The sequence below is a fragment of the Pecten maximus genome, chromosome 12 (assembly GCF_902652985.1).
Source record: "Pecten maximus chromosome 12, xPecMax1.1, whole genome shotgun sequence".
In the NCBI taxonomy this organism is placed as follows: Eukaryota; Metazoa; Mollusca; class Bivalvia; order Pectinida; family Pectinidae; genus Pecten; species Pecten maximus.
Window position 1 is genome coordinate 37,474,954 of NC_047026.1, and position 20,288 is coordinate 37,495,241.

The 20,288-nt window shown below is 35.2% G+C and overlaps 1 protein-coding gene across 1 annotated transcript; it reads left to right on the forward strand.

Annotated features, from left to right (window-relative positions):
• The first annotated feature begins 12,114 nt into the window (after window positions 1-12,114).
• On the forward strand, window positions 12,115-20,066 carry LOC117339196 (dopamine receptor 1-like). The gene has a single exon (XM_033900651.1). It carries the CDS (start codon window positions 13,303-13,305, stop codon window positions 14,479-14,481), a length of 1,179 nt encoding a protein of 392 aa, XP_033756542.1. The 5' UTR covers window positions 12,115-13,302; the 3' UTR covers window positions 14,482-20,066.
• Window positions 20,067-20,288: the final 222 nt, after the last annotated feature.

The window sequence follows — 20,288 nt, forward strand, 5'->3', positions numbered from 1 at the left end:
TCAATAACCAAGGATGCTTCTGAGTATTTCAAGTACTATTCACTTCTACGAGGGATAGGGATATCAACGTTGTCGATGTAAGGAACCTGAGCTAAATTTCTCAGGAACAGTACTAATCCAGACTGCATACGAGTATTATCATTCCTAGCAATTTAAGTGGTTACAAGAGAGGAGTCCCAATCTTAAACTCACTTTTAATCACCATTAACATTTCACGTTGTTTTGTCATCACTATATGTAGCGTAACCTTACAGCATAATTGTGCTGCGTCATCACTTTTGTTGCACTTTTAATGTACTTTTGCTTAACTCGTAAAATATTGTGCATTGAGATGACAATTACATTTATTTGTTTACCTCAATGGAGCTCGAGGGGAAAATAATAGATCCTACGTGCTGCAGACAGAAATGTTATCATCGTGTTAAACTTTGTCTACATCACCCAGGAGGAATCAATTTCATTACTCTTACAACATTTGTGTCACAAGCGGATGGTTTCTTACATAGGATAGTCAGTGTCTTACTCAATCATAGGGAAGCGAGGAAATGTATTAAACCGCTCGAGAAGGATCAGTATTAATGGCTGTTGTCCAAATAGATAGGACATGTGATACTAAACATGATCTACAATTGATGATAAGTCGATTTCATGGTGACTCATATTCTCCATTGTTGAACGCGTTTGATATAAACATGACGTTTATTTACAGTACTCTCCCACGCCGATGTTTTATAACAATGCTATGCAATGTTCGTTATTTCTAATGTTACATATATTCGAAGTCAGGTCGATTACATATTATGACTTTAATATAGAGACAAGCTCAATGCTATAATAGATTTTTATGTAAGTGATGTCAAACTGTAAGGGAGGGGTGGATAGTGATTTTGTTATCACTGATACTCAAAACAGTTATAGAATATTATTGTTCTCAATCGTCATATTCGACAAAGGGAAAATATGTGGGCTTACTCTACTGGATAGAGATCTTGAGATATTGTTTAGATCTTATATATAATTCATACACTGAAGTTTGAATATTACGTTGTAACTATAAAGAGATGAAGGAAGATGAGGACATTTCATTTAGTCACTATCAATCGGCCAGTGCGATGGACGTTAATTGTCTGATGCGCTCGTTGTCACTATTTTGGTTATCCAGGGGACATGGCATATTTCCACGGCGGTGACGACGTCAGTGAAGCAGAGACGCTTACCCGTCTGTGACACCTGTGTTTGATTTGCTTGTACATTAACCAAAGTTGTAAATGGCTCTGTTGTTGATATCTTAAATCTGTTGCTTAGGATATCAGAGTTCGATTTAACAGCCAGGTTGCTATGGAAGCCATCTTGGATGAAGTCATTCTTTTACCATCTGCAATCTTCGATGAAGTCATTATTTTTCCACCTGCAAACGTACACCAATACTTCGGCAAAGTGAGAAAGAGAATTCAAAAAACTGTAATTTCACTTAGGTTACAGATTAAATCACCTTTGACCTGCAGATATGAAGAGCAATCAAATGCGAACTTGACACAAGCATCCAGTGCACTAACTTTGATCGTGAGGGGCCTATAGAACAGACACTACTTCAGGGAAGCCATTCTATGATTAGGAACAGATCACCTGACCTTTTATCTAAAACCTGATATCTTTCTTATGCATCCCATACCGATGTACCGATATATCGGACGAGATCGACTTGATAGGTGTATGTAGTGTTGCGTGGTGCACCCCACATGTCGATCGGAATTTCGAAATATGTTTTCATTTCCGTTAAAAGCACATGCGCTATGAGATTAAATGATGAATTATGGGAAGGAAACACAACTTCTCTAAATTGTGTTGCCTGACGAAGATATTTTGACGAAATGAATCGCTGAATGCACCCCACAAGGATGTTGAGTGAGTACAGACAAACTATTGTACGAATGAACGGAATGCCATGTATACTCGAGGGTGACATAATTACAGGGTTTGTTTACACTCCATAATTCCTCTCTTGTTTTAACAACAAAGCCTAAAATCCAGAGCATTGCATATATGTTGAATCATATATCTTGTTTGTGCCATCTATCACATTCCTCCTCTGCATACTAGACAATGTTTCATGCCATAGATATTTGTCTGGTTATGTCTCCACAGCTGTCACGGTCACATGAAGACGACCGACATTGTATTCCATAAAACAACACGAAATCCTATGTTTGATTAACATTAGTCCGTATGTTTTATCCTGACCCCAGGCCAGAACCTATCAGGTCAAAGGCGTACAGGCTACCTGTGATTAATTCTGTAGAACAGAGGAAATATTGAACAAAGTGATTATGGTTTGTTACACTTTACTGTCAGAAGATCGGAATAAACATGTGATTAGTCTGTGTAGTTTAAATTACTATTGTAGTTTTACGTAAATGTGAGCTCATATTAAAGGTGCAAAGTCAAAACAAAAACCAAAAACTGCCAATGGTTCAAAGAGAATATGCAGGTTGTTTGCCATTGTTTAGTTACTCGTATTAAACAAATGTTCTCCTAAAAAAAAACACACAAGATAACACAAACGTTAACTAAAGAATCACTTCAATCACTAACAGTTACATATTTCACTACATGTATTCTTATGCTGCCGGTGTAAGTGGCATAATTAAGTTATCTTAAAGAAGTTGACCGAATGCGACTTACACACCTCAACAACCACACAAATACCAAACGTAAATACTATACGGGTTTAATATGTGATTCAAACATGACTGTTATCATAGCACTATCAAAGTGTATCCGTTATAAGAACTATAGCGGTAAGTTGCTGTATAAATAGAGTATTTATACAACTATTGAACGCAGTCACTTTCATTTCAATGCAAGAAAAACGGAGAATATCGAAATGTAAACGAAGTGATAATTTATAACTAAAATATATAAAGTAGGGGCAAACTTAGAGCAAAATGGAGATACTTTAAAAGGTACAGGAATAATCAGACCATGTGGCCCGGAAGGATGAGCCCGATATACCTGCCATATAAATCTAAGTCAAATCTATGTTTACACGAACATAATAGGAACAGCTACAACGAAAGGAATTACACAGCAGTTCCCAGCAAAGACGCCTTAACCGAAACCATATTAGGACCAGCTGTTACAGAAGGTTGTAATGTTGTTATAATAAAAGCTTTATATAAGGTATAAAAACATATCATATTCTCAAATGGCTAGATAACATGTTTCTGATATATATAACATTCATTTGAATAATAACGAACATTTCACAAATTATGTCATACTATTTCAACATAATGTACAGGAAATGCTAAATATTCCTATGTCACTAATGTTGTGTATACTAGTACAATGTTTTGTGTATAGTGTATATATGTACATCAGCTACTTTGTAATAATCGAATTAAAGCCAAGTACATTTAAACAAAGCCAAGTACATTTAAACTACTTATAAAGTGTAACTTCAAGAAAACGCATACACGCTTCCAGTAATAAGAAATTAAAGTAATTATGTATATGTATACACATGTACAATTTGAAATGCTGAATAATACATATATATCAATCTGTTAAGCAGTGTAGAGTAATAGTGTTCACTGACACCACATGGTGACAGGATAATGATCCACTCATTATAATCCACTCACGATTAATAACACAGTTCATGTGGCGGATAACGACGGGATCATAAAAATAACACTGCCACAAATCATTCATCAAGCAAATCATTGTTATTTATATTTATATCGAATACGATTTAATTCCCCCACTAATGCCCATGTCTAAAAATAACACAATGCAAACCTTCACCCTATAACAACATAATTAGTACAATATACATGTATATTGACGTCAAATTGAACTATTGATCCTCAGGGGAAATTGGTACAAAGTTTTTTCAAAACATAATTCCTCTTGACGAGATCTCTGTCAGTTTATTAACATTTTAATCGTAAGTACTGCTATTTTGCATACCATGGCTCTTCCTGGCCCACATGCAAAGTATTTGAATTTTAATTCAATAAAATGTACGGAAAGGTAATTTTTAAATGGCAATATCGTTTTGATAAAATACCTTTCACATAGATTTGGTAACAAAATCTAAACCTGATTATGTAACTGATGGACGATAAGTAAATATACAAACCTATGAACCCTTTTGACAAGATAATTGCTTTAATGTTTGAAATCCGATAAGGACACTGCCTGCGTTTTTAAAGAGGTGCCGAGTTAAGTGGAGGTAACGAGGACACCGCCGAGGTTTCCGACGCCACATATAATAAACAAATCATCATTATCGACAGAGCTACCTATACATAATATATTCTCAAGTCACCAATATATTTCATTATATTTTAAACCTTACAAGTATGTTATAATTTACATCGTTTTGTGTTGATTAGTATATTTAGACAAGATAGGATAATTATAAAAGATTGCTCCTTAATGGGGTCTAAATAAGAAGCCAATACATATATACTGACTCATCAATGCAATCGACCGTAAAATCATAATTGGCAAATATTTGTTTATGATTCAGAAACAATAAAGATTCTTATCTAAGCATTTCTTTCTACATAAACAAACTGATACATCAAATCAAAGGGGAATGAGAGCCGTGTAGACATATTTTGTCGACAAGATATTTTCATTACGGATAAATAACCTATTCCTGATAAATACAATCGTGTTGGAATGATAGGTGTCCGTACTCAACAAACTTCTACCCAATACAGAAACATTTTCAAAGAAGATCAATTTAACTTTACAGTTTATATATTTGCTGTTTCGAATAAGTTTTGGACAACAATTTCCTAATGATGTTCGATGCTTTTAGACATTAATTCGTTCAACCTTTCATATCCTCGTTGTATCCTAAACAGACGACGATATGATGTAGGATTTGATCTTACTTGTTACGTTAATTGGCTTGGTTTAATTTGTCTTGCTGAATGGGCGAACATATTTTTGATTGAATACTTTACCTCACAGTTCTATTGCTATCTTTATCATTGTTATACAGCTTAATTGTGGTAATTTGATTAAATCCTAGCGCGATGTTCTTCCAGAATATTCGTAATCGCACCATAACCATATATTTTTACGAGCTGTATTGAAATAATTGTGTTTCCAGATGCACAGTTCATGAAACAGTGATATATGTGCACAATAGAACGTTTTCTATGTACGAGTTATAAAATCTGCCGTGAATGATGTCCAGTGGTTCGGTTGTTGACCCTTTGTTATCCTGTGCTGCATTTAAGCTAATCATTCGTATTGTTTTGAAGGGTTTTATCATTGACCAAAATAGTAAAAGTTCCCTTGATAAACCATGTTTTGGCTCGTAAGAAACATTTAAATCATTTTTGCTTTATATGAATACAAAGGTACATTTATATTATTAATGTCGTTAATGTATGACGTCATCAATTCAACTGTTTCGTGTGACGCAACGATGGATGCCATGACATGTATCTGTTACGTGCCATGTGCTGACAGTATCATAGGGTCTGTATATGTAATTAATATTATTTTTGATTCCCCATGGATGATAACATCTACACCGCGTATCTCACCAGAGTTATATTATTTTTGATTCCCCATGGATGATAACATCTACACCGCGTATCTCCCCAGAGGTATATTATTTGTTTATATTGATGGTTCGACCTTGAGGTTAGTCTCAATAGAATCAAGGCTGTATATACCTCGTTCTGGTCTACCTTGTCAGATACTGCCTCTGATGAATTCCCAGCATTCCTGTGTAAACATCTCCTACCTGTTTGGGCTTCAATCCATCACCGGTTTTCTTCTCTGAACGGTTATTATAACCTCGAGCTAGCCAACACACACACAAACGGGCATGGAGCACACGGAAAATGCTGCTATGAGAGCTGTTCTTAACGCAGATGTCATCTATATAGTCAGACACTGCCTAAAAACTGCTTGATGTGTGTGTGTGTGAAATTGATAAAGAAACAAACGAGCTGTTTAAGAAAACAAACAAATGTTCTTCTTGTTGACTTCATATCATATCATGTAAGTTACCAAAACACAAACGTGTTGATGAAACAAATCTCAATATATTGCCTTCATTTTTGAACGCGTTTATTAGTTTTTACACAAAAGAATGACAAAAATGAACTCGTGCATCCTCAGACGAAACTTTTCCTTTCTTAATCTGAAATCATGGTCTGAAATTTTTTTTTACCAAGTTTGTAAAGATTTTGCCGTTCTGTTATCCATTTTTTTTATGTTTAAATTCAGTTTCTTCTCCATGCTTCTAATCTGTTACAATCCTAAAAAAACAACATATTTTTTTTTGCAGTCCGATCCTCAACATTTCCGAGATGATCGAATTACCTAGTGATAACATTAACTGTCTCACCGGAAGTAGTCGATCACAACATGCATATATTCCGTATTTATTATCATTTTATTGCACTTTTATACCTGTATAATGTGCCGAAGAACACTTATGGCAGAGCCAATCAAACAAATCACATACATTTTCAAGTTCTGGTAATGCATTGTAAAATTATTAATGTAAATATTTGCATACCCAGCAAGTATATATTCTTTTTCCCAAATAAATTCGTACCAAGAGGTCAATTTCGTGCAAAATTATGAGATGATAAGATCAATATTGATTTTAGTCAATAGGGTAGTACGGTTTTGATACTATTTTATAGGAAACTAGGAAGGTAATTGTAATTAAGTTGATAGTTAAACTAAAATAAAACCTAATCTCGTAGGTAAATCATTCATACACTAAAACCGTAAAGCATTGAACTTTGGGAAGGCCACTGAATTTTACAAATATACACAAAGCCTTTGAAATAGCCTCAGAAATCGAGACACACGGAGTTTTTAAAATGTATAATATATTGCCTTGTGTGATATGAACTCGAGTCTCTTCCATGTTTGTTTATTTCATTTTCACCATCCTAGCTTTTATTTTGAAAATGTGGGTGACTTTACCTGGAATTTACCTGTATTCGTTTGGCGGTGTAGTCAATGAAGCAAAAGACGCTTATCCCTCAGAACACTTTGTCTTCTTTTCATCGGTCCCATTCCAAATCTATGTTTTCTTATTATTGTGACATCGTGTCATCGGATTTTAGTTAAAATAAGAGTTATTATCTCGGTATAATCTTGTTTTTTGTTTGTTTTTGTTTTCACTATCACAAGCGCGTTGAATATATTGTTTCACTTCCTCCGACGAGCGAGCTAGTCATCAAGTCAAATTCCTTGGTTTGTTTTTGGTTTGTTTTTGTGTAACGTCCTATTAACAGCCAGGGTCGTTTAAGGACGTGCCAGGTTTTGAAGGTGGAGGAAAGCCGGAGTACCCGGAGAAAAACCACCGGCCTACAGTCAGTGCCTGGCAACTGCCCCACGTAGGTTTCGAACTCGCAACCCAGAGGTGGAGGGCTAGTGTTAAAGTATCGGGACACCTTAACCACTCGGCCACCGCGGCCCCACCCTTCCTTGGTAGTTGTCATAACTTAAGATAATGTTTATAACAACACTATACATTACAGTATTAAAACCTCTGAGAACAAGATTGTTAAGCTGAAACTATTCAGTTGTCAAAGAAACCAAAAGTGAGGCATTGCCAAGGTAGGCATTAGGAGGAAAAAGGTGTTGAATCATTTATGTGAGTGAAGGTTCCAAATTTAGCTGTCTTTCACTAATCTTGTAATGGGGACAGTAGGTCTAATTATTTCATAACACATACTGAACCGACAGAGTAAAATAGCCAAGTGAATTTACACAGTATCTAAAGATGTTGATACGTTTCATTCAACCAGTTTTAGTAGAAAGCGCGTACTCCATACATCTGTCGTCTTGCGACCGCTGTTTGAATGAAACATTGAAATAGAAATAGCATGTAACAATTATAACATCAAAGCTTTAATCGATATGTAACCGCTTACGTGTTTATAAACATGCACAGTTTATTACAGTGATACCTTGGAGCCAAATACATAAATATCAGGATTTCAGTTATCATTGCATGCTCTCTAATAATTATGTTGGCATAAGGAGTGACTTCGCCATATTTTATTTACTTTCGTCGATTGAATCTTTGATGTTTTTACATGACGGTCTCATTGTAATCTGATAGTGTATTTGACATTAAAACGTAACCTAATCAAATATAGCGTATTTTAAACACGTAATTCATCATCTGGTTTTCTATAATACATTGAATGATTCACTCGCTTTTGATTATTATCTTTACATTTTTATTTTCCAAATTTTTGCTGTTTATGCGTCGCACAAGAAAGTACAGGGTGAATTTGTTTCTCCTGAAAAGCCTGATGTTGTCTACGAATTCACATAGCGTCCAGATCATTCCCATTCTATAAACGTCTCTTCATCCAGCCGTTCGCTTTTCTAACTATTTGCACTACCATGCATTGTCAGTTAATAGCAGAGCTATTGCTATAATGTTTCCCATGAAAAGCGGAATGCGTTAAAAGTTATTATTGTTACTGAAATATCCAGTTGAGCGATGCAGGCTCTCTGGGCCTCTTGTTATATTTTCATTACAGAAATTTTCCCATTTTTTCCCCTTATTCCTTTCTACTGTACATGCTTCGTCTTCGAACGTTTCGTTATACACTTTTCATAATTTAAAACCTTTACGTCATAACAAACGGAATTTGCATTTGAAAAAATCAACTATGCTCAAATAGCACGGTGAACAGTTCTATATTTAATTCACAAAGAATTTTTTTTTAAATTTTGAACAATATGAAACATAGCAAAAAACCAACTCAGCAAAGAAAAACTAGATGTACTATCTAATATTGCTGTACTTATCAAAACTGATATTAATTTTAAATGCTATACTGTTTAGTATGTACACTTGTAAAATGATACATATTCATACATATCTCTACTTCGCCGGACAATGAAGAGTCTAGATTCCTCTGTATTTCTATCCTCCTCGACAATACCATTCCCGAAACTGTATATCTACAGAGTTACCATCCGTGACAATACACAAACTTATAACATGCAATGCTCCCTATACCACTCCGTGCCATCAAGGCTGCTATTGTGTAAGGCACAATAGTTAATGCACAAAAAGTGCATACAAAGACGCCTATACGTCACGTGATCACCTCTAGTGGGATTAAATCGAGTGGGTTGTTTTTAGTTTAAAATCTGCGATTCCGTTCTATATTTGTACTCCTCATATTCCTGTCATCCCGTTCAGGTGCACTGCTTTTAACAATAACTATATTTTGTTCGATAACAAGGTGCCCGGTGGTAGGTATCATGTGTGGTATGTATTTATTTTGATGCGTACACTATCGTCGTTTTTTTTTTATCTTTATTTGACCATTCCTATAAAACTTAAACAGAGAATACCAACATTCAAACGAAAGTATAATGCACAAACTAGGAAAATCAGGGAAACAATATCGATTTGCTAGGAGATCTTTGGAAAGAACATGGATAATAAGCCCACGTGATACGGAACGGTGAGCGTCTTCAGCTTTAACGATGACATCCGCCATAAAAATCTAATTCAGATCTAGGTTCTGTCAAATCTTCAAATAAGAGTTAAATGACAACGGAAAATACCAGGTATATCATCAAGTCGCGAAGACGACTGTCTTCATATCCTTCGATTTTATAATCTTAATCAAGCAGCATAACAGAAATCCTATTGAGACATGTTATTAATGTTATGTGTGTCGATTACTTAAGCATTGATGTCAATTTTTTTAGTTTCATCATCGGGGTATGAAAAAAATTTGTTTGCAAACTCTATGAATCAACAAAGTTCTTTTCATACCCCTATGACACTAAAAAATAATTGACATCAACGCTTATAATTAATTTTTGAAAATAATTTTCTAAATTAAAACATGTTTTATGTACAATTTTACTGGTTTTTTATGGGATTCTTTTTCTCAAATCAATACGCAACGTCAATTGTCGTATTGTATTATGACGTCACATTTTCCGCGCCATTGTTGGAATTTTTTTCATAGTGGTATGAAAAAAAATCTCAACCAATCAGAAAGCCGCATTCTGCGTACAAACAATGGAAAATTAATATTATTTGTATATACTAAATTCTAGTTTGATTCCAGTTGAATCTAGCATTTTTGTATAATTTCTATCACATAATTAAATCACATTATTGCAGCGTTTTAAAATGTCATATATAGAGCATCTTCAAGTTCTGTTTTCATTTGGTGTAATAGGCTATACCTGATCAAAAGTTACATCAAACATGTTGATATTGACGGTCTTATTCCGTGTTTCCTGAAACCAGGATCCTGTCTGTATAAGGAAAGTCGACATGCTAAGTATTTACACGGCACGGCATATTATACTGACATGTCGAACATGTGATACTGGTGGGGCCCGGACAAGGAACTTTAATTCGGATGACTACACAACAGTGAAACACACTGTTAACTACATGATTGTATTTACATTACCATTTACTGGGAATCCGACTAGCCGTAGTAGAGTTTCTTCAAGTGTAAAGCAGGTATTGGTAAATCGTACCAAACTTGTATCATTAACGTTAAAAGATAATTTCTATCAATACTATCGGTGGTATTGTAGATAATTCAGTATTCAATCAAACTTTTAAGTCAGGCATTTAGACTACATAAGCAAACGGTCCTGCTCATCCTCAACAAAGGTTCATTTTCTCTGAACCCTCCTCTTATCTCACTTATCATTTGAACTAGATTTGACTTGGAACGATCTGGTAACGAAAACCATATTATTAAAGTCCTGTTGAGGTACAAGTAAACATTAACAATGCTATCGTAGATGATCACTACAACCACAGCCATCACCAGAATGACAGCCGGTAAATCCTATGAAAGTAAAATAACCCTAACTCTTGTTTTACCAGTTATATTTAGTAAGTCCGATATACATGCTGTGTAAATATAAATGTAGGCAGTACTCCAGACATATTAAAATGCGTTATCAAACATCCAACTTGATAATGATTTTGATCAGGAGTTTACACATAATAGTACAGTTTTTAGTGAAACAGTCTCTTTATAAAAGTAAGGGTACGTTCTTTATAATACACATCTGTGTCCTAACAATGAGGTACTGTATGGGCAACGTGATAAAGGCTAAATATAGAAACAAGTATGTAGGGATAACGTCACGGGTGCACGGGCAGAGTAGACTTTCTCACACGGGGGATCACTCGTGACAATAACAACAAAAATGACATAATCCTTCTTGCATGTATTTGTATACGGGATTGATGGTTATCTGAAATACAATTACGTTAACACAAAGGTGTACCTATCGGACGAATTGACATTCAAACATACGCCTATAAGTGCACAAACACTCCCTATATGGATAATGTTTTACTCGATGAATATTTAATAGAATCATGCCCCAATGTTGTTATTGTATAACATTAAATAAACATAAAAATGCATTAATTACAATTCGATATTACAAACATCATCTGAACTTTGCATATAGTGACTGTTACATACCTGAATGAGTCTGATGTGTGATACTAAGGGAGATTGACAGCCGATCTATACAGACGTAGCGGACATCAACCACCATCTAGCTTGGTAATCCTGATACCAGCGTGTATAGACAAACATTTAAAAGCATCCCTCAAATGATACTTTTCTAAATTATTTATAATATACATACAATACTCTGCCTTTTAACAAGATGGTACAATTTGTACATGTTTTTAAGCAATAAAATACTGTTTCAGTATCTTCAGCCAATTACTAAAATGAAAGAATCTGTGTTAAGTATACATGTCTTTGACAAGCCCAGCTAGAATATGAAAAGCATGTCACACCTATAGAAATCAGGTTCTCAGTACTGTGGAATGTTAGTTGTAAATGTAAGTTAAAGCTACCACATTAATCTCATTTTGATGATTTTCTTAACCTTTTCGTCGTTTGCCCCAGCTGCCGAGACTGGGGTAAATACATATAGTGTCTCCCGGTTATAATTAACCGTTTCCTCTACAGAAATATAAATGTCTGGGTGTACACATGCGTGTATTAATCCTCTGATGACTTGGGTTGTGTTATACCTGTGGACTTCAGGCCGAACAGATGGGAGGGGACGGGACTACTCACAGCGCTTTTCCGATATAATAATATTGACAATCAAATACGCCGGCTCAACAGAAAAGCTGCCAACGCTTCCGTACGGCAGCTAGCTGACTTCTGATCGAATGGGCGCTAATATACACTACGCCTATCTGAGCGAACACACGACGGAGTCCTGTGATCGACAGTGTGTGCCGGCATTAGGACAGTGAAGTGTAGCACGCGTCGGGTTGTTGGGGCTAACATACGGAAGTGTTAGGAGCTACTGAAACTTTACAAAATATCAAGTAAAATTTCCATATTAAGTTGTGTGTATTGAAGATCAATTGCAGTCAGTACAATATTTTTATCACTGTTGACACTGGTTTTCATGCTACCTGTGTCCGTTGTTATTTCATAACGGACTGGTTTGTACGCGGACAATGTACCAATCGTGAGTGAAGCCATGCAGATCATTAATGTGTACTCTATAGAGTCCTCGGAGAAATGCTTTCTGTGAATACGCTAGGATTTAATAGTGAATTTGATTTGATTAAATACTTATTTATTCAAGATTTTCAGTGTTTGAAGTCGGTAAACGGAACCTAGAAAACAGTATGGATTAGGTATTCCAGCAGTGGAAAGTTTACCTGGCGATGTTTGGATCTACCTGTAGTATACACAAGTACCCTAAGGGACACAGGGAATGGTACGGTGAGTGATAGGAAACTTGATTGAAAAAACGTATTTGATATTAAAGAACAGGTAACACGAGCAGCTTCAATGAATACATGTCTGGCGATGTCCAAATAGTTCTGGATAGTGCGGGTAATTATCTGTACACACACCGGCTCGCTGTATTGGTGGTTAAAACAAACGCCTATATATTCTCCGTGTTTTATTTAAAGTGATCATATGGGAGTGTTTACCCGATATCGTCTACACCTTAAATGGAAATTGTTCGTCAATTGATCTCTGGCAGACCAATGTTTGCTGTGGTACCACTTTAAAACTCCAAAACAATTTGTGAGGCGACGTTGAGCGTGTTGTGATGGTACATGTGGTGTATGGGTGCCTCTCTAGTCCGCTATGGGTCTGCTGATCCGGTCCAACCACTCCCAGCACACCTTGGAATTAACTGCTGTACGCGTGAGGAGGAGGGGGAGGAGAATATATAATCAACACATGCCACAGTATTGGATTTATTTGAGAGCTTCTTCTTTCAAGGAATATGGTGACCAACTATTCTGTGTTTCCTAATCTGGAACATGACTTGTTCGACAATGAGAGCGCTGGAGGTAACGTTTCCGGCGATACAGAACCTAGTGGGCCATATACTCTGGTGGAGAGTATAGTGATAGGGACGATCCTATCTCTGGTCATTATTCTAGCCATTGCAGGAAATATCCTCGTCTGTGTGGCCGTATTTACTGACCGGAGATTGAAACACCTCAACAATCTATTCATTGTGTCCCTGGCCATCGCGGATCTCCTGGTGGCTATTCTTGTGATGACATTTGCTGTAGTAAACGATATACAAGGGAGATGGCTTTTCGGGTCTGTATTTTGCAATATTTGGATTTCGTCTGATATAATGTGTTCAACCGCTTCCATCCTTAATCTCTGTGTTATTAGCCTCGATAGGTATATACATATCCGGGACCCGTTACGTTACGATGCCTGTATGACTTGGAAGAAAGTTGCGGCTATGATTTCATCCGTTTGGATTATGTCTCTCATCATATCTTTCGTTCCTATACATTTAAAATGGCACAAAAATCCAGAAGATCACGACAAACCTCCAGACGAAAATTCTTGTAACTTGGAGTTGAACCGAGCCTACGCAGTCGTATCGTCCACAATAAGTTTCTATATCCCGCTCATTGTCATGCTAGCAATTTATATACAACTTTATGCTTATGCACGGAAACATGCTGCCAGCATAAAGAAAATCAACACGCCTTTACCACAGGACAGATTTAACAATTCAAACGGTAAAAACAGTGGTTCCAAAATATCAGACCACAAGGCGGCTGTGACTCTTGGTATAATTGTAGGTGTTTTTCTCCTCTGCTGGTTGCCTTTCTTTATTTTGAATCTGATATTAGCCTTTTGTGAATGTGAAGTACCGTTGGCTGTGTTCAGCATTCTTAGTTGGTTAGGGTACGCCAATTCCTGTTTAAACCCAATCATTTATAGTATCTTCAATAGAGATTTTCGTGAAGCATTTAAACGAATTTTATTCCCAAAATCATGCAAGTGTATTGAAAATAGACGTCATAATAACGGATTTAATCACCGGAGTCCAAGGAAACAAATGAACAAATCGGAATATATTATGCATTCAACAGAAAATGGTTCTAAAAGGGACTGTAAAGAGCCCCTTTGCTCAGAAATGACAGCTTTGTAAGCCAAACAGCCTTCCAGGTGAGATCCAGAGGCTTTCAACGCCACATTGTAGTATACATTATATTCAGAGAGAGAGAGAGAGAGAGAGAGAGAGAGAGAGAGAGAGAGAGAGAGAGAGAGAGAGAGAGAGAGAGTGAGTGAGTGAGTGAGTGAGTGAGTGAGTGAGTGAGACAACAGGAGAGTAACAGGTAATAGTGGATTTAGGTAAAGAAGGAATGAGAGAAGAAGGGAAAAGTTTGCTACTTATTGTTTGTATCATACTAAATACCATTAAAAATACATGTGAAATGTCGCAAAATGTTACACAGCAGATAAACATGAATATATACGCATATTTATAATATCCACCACAGTTAAGATTTGCATAATGATCCCGTTAAATATTTCATTTTAAATTGTTATTTTTATTTTACGTATTTGCATGCTTATTTCAGAATGTTATGAAACGATCATCAAAATGAACCTAAAATTTAATATACAATGAATGCCAAATATAACCTTCTAAAATTGCTGTTCATACTGTATAAGTGAAGTACTATATAAAGACAACACTTTGTATCAACAGCCAGATATATATATGACAAACGTTAAGAGCTTTCATGCATTGATCATGGCCATAGTAGTTATAAGCCTATACATTATTCAATCCTGTCCGGGCTAGCTTACTTCAATATTTTGATTTATCCTATATTCCTGAGTTGCCCACGACTTTACAGGGGTGACTGGAATATTTACCGATTTATTGTGCCAAAGCAATTTAAATGTACAAAGGGTAAAACCTAGGAATGAACAAACATTTTCATTTTGAATGTATGGACTTATTCACACATAGAATTGGTAAATAAACAGGCGTGAACATATAGAATGACCAATTAATTTCTCTGATGGTATTGCGTACAGGCATAACTTTGCAGTCTAGATCGTATGTACCACGATAAACGTCAAAGAACAGTTAATTAGCTTTGTTTTGAAGCTTACCCATTTATTCATAATCAATAACACTAAATGTTCTCCTAACATACGTGTTAAATGATTCTGTGATTTCGACTAGATTCCAATATCCTAGCGCGGCAAGAACATGTTACGAATACTATCATAGAATTCTCATTCTTAGAGGTAATGGAAGTTTAAAGATGTGTGGGTCGATACGTGGCCCGACACTGATCCTTGTATATATAGACACTATCACCGATCACCGCCGGGTCACGCTATCTACCTGTAGGCAAGTAGGATAAAATATCAACGAGGTCCCAGGCTAAATTATAAAATGTTCGACATGAATGTTATCTTAGTCTCTCAGTATGTCATAAAACAGGTTGAAACATTAACACGTGTTTAAACAAACTGGCGCTTTGAGATATTATAAAAAATAGAGGTGAAATATCCACAACATATTTTAAAAATCAGAAATGAAGATTTCCCAAAAGCAACCAAAGGGCAAATATCTATTTATGTACATGGAAATGTTGATTAGTATTACAACTGTAATTCCAAGTAACAAGGAAATAAGATATGCAAAACCAAATTTCACCTCTTCAAAATGCTGCAAAATTCAATTACGGATCTATTTTCATGAAAAAAATATGAATGGAAATATCATTTAATAAATTTTCCTTTTCTCAAATGAAGTTATACAGCAATTTCTAATATTAACATGGTATTTGATAAAGTTGTATGTGCAAAAGATATGACCTTTGTTTGAATACTACAATAGACAAAATAGGTATTGGATGTCGACATATTATTCTGGTCAGTGAGCCTATTTAAGAATATGAGATTTATATTCGTTTCCTTCTATATTGGTATAAGAGGACGTCCCATGGTTAAAGAAATTCAATATGAATGCTAACATTAGTACATGTCTCAAAACATGTACAAACTTACTTGAAATAGCATACAATTACCATATCATGATTTTTCAGTGGTATTGTTATATAACGCCGGGTCGTGTAGGTAACACAGGACTCCTTTGGTATAAGAGACATTCATTACTTAACGCCGGGTCATATAGGTAACATGACTTCCTGGGTCAAAAAGACATTCGTTAGTTTCCGTCACATCTTTATCTTCTCACTATGGCATTGTTAAGGTGGTTCTGGACTCTCTGTCACTCGGACATCGATCTGTTTTCCAATCGAGTAGTTGTGGCACTGGATCTTGTTGACCCGGTACATACTCTGTGTTAATTAAACACCGTGTAGGCAGCAGGCCTTCTATTCCTGTATGCACAGACACGAGAAGACAAAATATATAACCATCTATATTATATTATTTGATACCTATACATTTTTTTAACTATCTAAAGTATACTGTTGTATTTTTAAAAATATGGTTTCGTCTTTTCGGACCGATACCTATTCTATATACCTTTACATTCTGTTATAGCCTTTTAACATATCAATAACCACAAACCATCTTCTTATTACCATAGAAATGACAAGATATACTATACAGGAATGTCAAGGTTGTCAAAACACTAAGTACATTTGTGCGCCACCATGAATTTAATATTAAATTTGCTTTTGAGCAAATTTTATTATCATTGCCTGACACAAGATATGTAATTTCGAAAAAGCATAATATCAAGAAGCTTCTGATGATAAATTAGCACAAGACAAAAAGGCTTTTAACTTTCATGATTTCTTTCATATCAGACACTTACAAGACGTCATGCCGCGTAGTAATTCCAATTGCTGATGTCACTGGCTACCTGCGGTGAAATACAAGGGTTAAGGGGGATAGTCAATCTTACATTTATTTAAATTGTCAATATATATATATATATATAGTTATCTACATATTGTATTTTTGTTTCTAGATATCATACCTATTATATTTAGCAAACATAACAGTTGTAGTTGAAATGTCTATTGCTTTATACGAAATCGATTTTAGAAATATCTCTGTAATCTTAATTTATTTCAATCAATGTAGTGTAACATATCTAAGTCCGTTTAATACATATATTTCTAATATATAGATGGTAAATATACAATATCCTTTCCTTTTAACTTAGTTCAGAGGACATCGAATAACTCTTGTCGTATCTGCTAATATCACTACAAAACAGCAATTTAAAGACCCGCGCTTTGGCTGTCTGTCGTCCTAATGGAGTTTGCTTTTTCATATTAATGGTATAATTCGGTCGATGAATTATCAGTTTAGCTGTCTCTTTAATTTAAAATTTAGTAGCTGTCACCATAGACAAGTGGTGACCTAGTTTAGGGGACAGGGTAGTTAACTTTCCATTATATTCCGAATGATCAGTAATGCTCAGTCCGTCCTTCACGTCAAGTGACCATCTCATGGTAAAATAAGTTTTGTCATAATCACACATAGCCATAATCAATGTATATTACCGCCAAAAATTGTTCTACACATAACTCATGTCAATCATTAGGTATTCATGCGCAAATAGCTATTTCTAAATTCAGTATCATACTGATCTCCTTAGCCAAATTATCTTTAAGATAGATTTTACACTGTTATAATTTTGTGAGAGAGTACAGGTGTGAGAACGTACAGGAGAGGGATAGGACAGAGAGGAAAGGTGTGAGGAAGTAGAGGTGTGAGAGAGGATAGGTGGAGGATAAGATAGCCGTGAGAGAGGAGAGGTGTGATAGAACATAGGTGTGAGAAAATACAGGAGAGGGAGATCACATATATGAGAAAATACAGGAAAGGGAGAGGACAGATGTGAGAAAGTACAGGATAGGTGTGAGAGGGAATTGATGTGAACGACTGGTTTTAGCACATATGACATCTACCACGTAGAAGTAGACTTGTCTTTATATTTTGTTCAGAAGTCACTGCAATATTTATTATAACATTGTTGAATTGCGTTCTCATTTGTTAACATATACTTTAATAAATATATTCTTTTGTTAGCTGTTAGACAGGAGAGGTCATTTTTAGATAATATAGTTACATATATGGTACAATACTTCATTTAAGCAAACATAGCTTTAAAGGCACACATAGTAGGAACTAGATATGCAAACTAGTTCATCTTACATTTACAGCAATTTCAGAATTAGTAAACGATTAAAGCGGTAAAGTAGAGAAAACATATATAACATGATGGTCAGATCGGTCGTTCGAAAGTCTTTGTTTAGTAACTTAAGCAACAGGAGATTGCAGTGATACAACAGCAGGATCGTCGATAGGAATGGAATTATATAGTATTTGTTTTTGGAGTGACTAGATTCTAAGAAATCTACAATAACATTCATTTAGTATTGTACATCAGTTACTATATTTACTGATGTATGGTCAAACTGTTACTATATAGAGACTGAAGAATGGTACTATAATAAATGTAGTATCACAATAGTATATTGTATGATGCCTGTCTTTCAACTTTAACTGTTGCTTGGCATAACCGTTACTATAGTTACTGAAGGAAGGTGCAACTGTTACTATAGTGATTGTGGTACGCTGAAACTTTAAAGAGTTTTTTTTATTACTTGGGTGTTACTGAAGGCTGGATCCTATCCAATATATATTTAAATAAGCGGCGAAGTTCTTCGCCATTCCTCTCTCTATTGTTACACTGCAATCATATGTGATAATAATGGAATGGATGTTGTCCCAGCTCTGGGAAATCGAAGAAAATTGGAACATGCTGTTGATTTTGAATCTGAGCCATGTTTCGTATTATGTATATAATTCTAAACAGACATCAGATGTTTAAAGATTGTCGGAGGGTAGGTAGAGATCCTTGCTCGAGGCGGTACATCTCCCAAAGGTTATTTCGGAGATAATTACTTGTAAAATGAAGGATTTTTGATGTATAATATATAGAATAACATGAATAATTGTTAATGATAGCATAGATTAATAACATTCCAAACCACGAGGAAGTTAAGGCATCTATTATGATAATTCAATATTTAATATTCTATATATCAAAAAAGTTTATCGTTAAGCAAAGTGCATATTATCTTTGACGTTAATGTTGACTGATTTTCTTTAAGATTTTATCATGTAAACTTCAAGAGAATATCTATTAATGTAATGCTATTTTTCTCTGAACCATTGTTTATATATGATACAGTATTACCAAAATGCCGACAAACTTTTGGTAAAGTTTTGTTCTTTTAAAGAAATCCAGCAATCAAATACTGTATACTTTTTGTATTTGCTCAGATCATGTGATGCTTTATTAAGTTTAAAACAATGAAGTTGTTTGTTTTCCAAGTTGACGAATTATATTGTCTGAAGAAAATGAAAGCGTCATGTAAATTGTATTTCATTTGTGGAACTTGTATCAATCATATCGAAATTATTATTTTGCATTTTGTTCATTGAAAACTACCTGGCTAAACTAGGTGCAGAATATTAATCTTTAAAGCAGTAGAGTTTTATATATGTATGGAGTTTGACCTCTTGACCATTTAGTGAGATTGTTCGATGACCCTATTTTAATAGGTACAGTAAATACAATGCAAATGCAGAAGAGAGTAGCAATATTATATATGTGTATATTGGGTTCCGTAGCGGGACAATTTATTGTGATATTTATTAAAGCTAAATATGCTATGTGATATATTATTACAATATAAATAAATTTGACAAATATTTTGATTGTATTTTTAATTTGTTGTATGTGACATAGTATTATCAAGGATGTTAGCGTGGTGTTTGTTGTTAATGCTTTTGCATTCGCTCTTGTCTTGTTCTTTATTTGTAACTGCTGTGCAGGTGATGTTTTTGAAAACTCGATCTGGAATTGAAATCCTACCGTCTCTATGAAAGACGCATGCGTTATCCACCGTGCCATCTGAATACCTTAAAGGCTCTAAGATA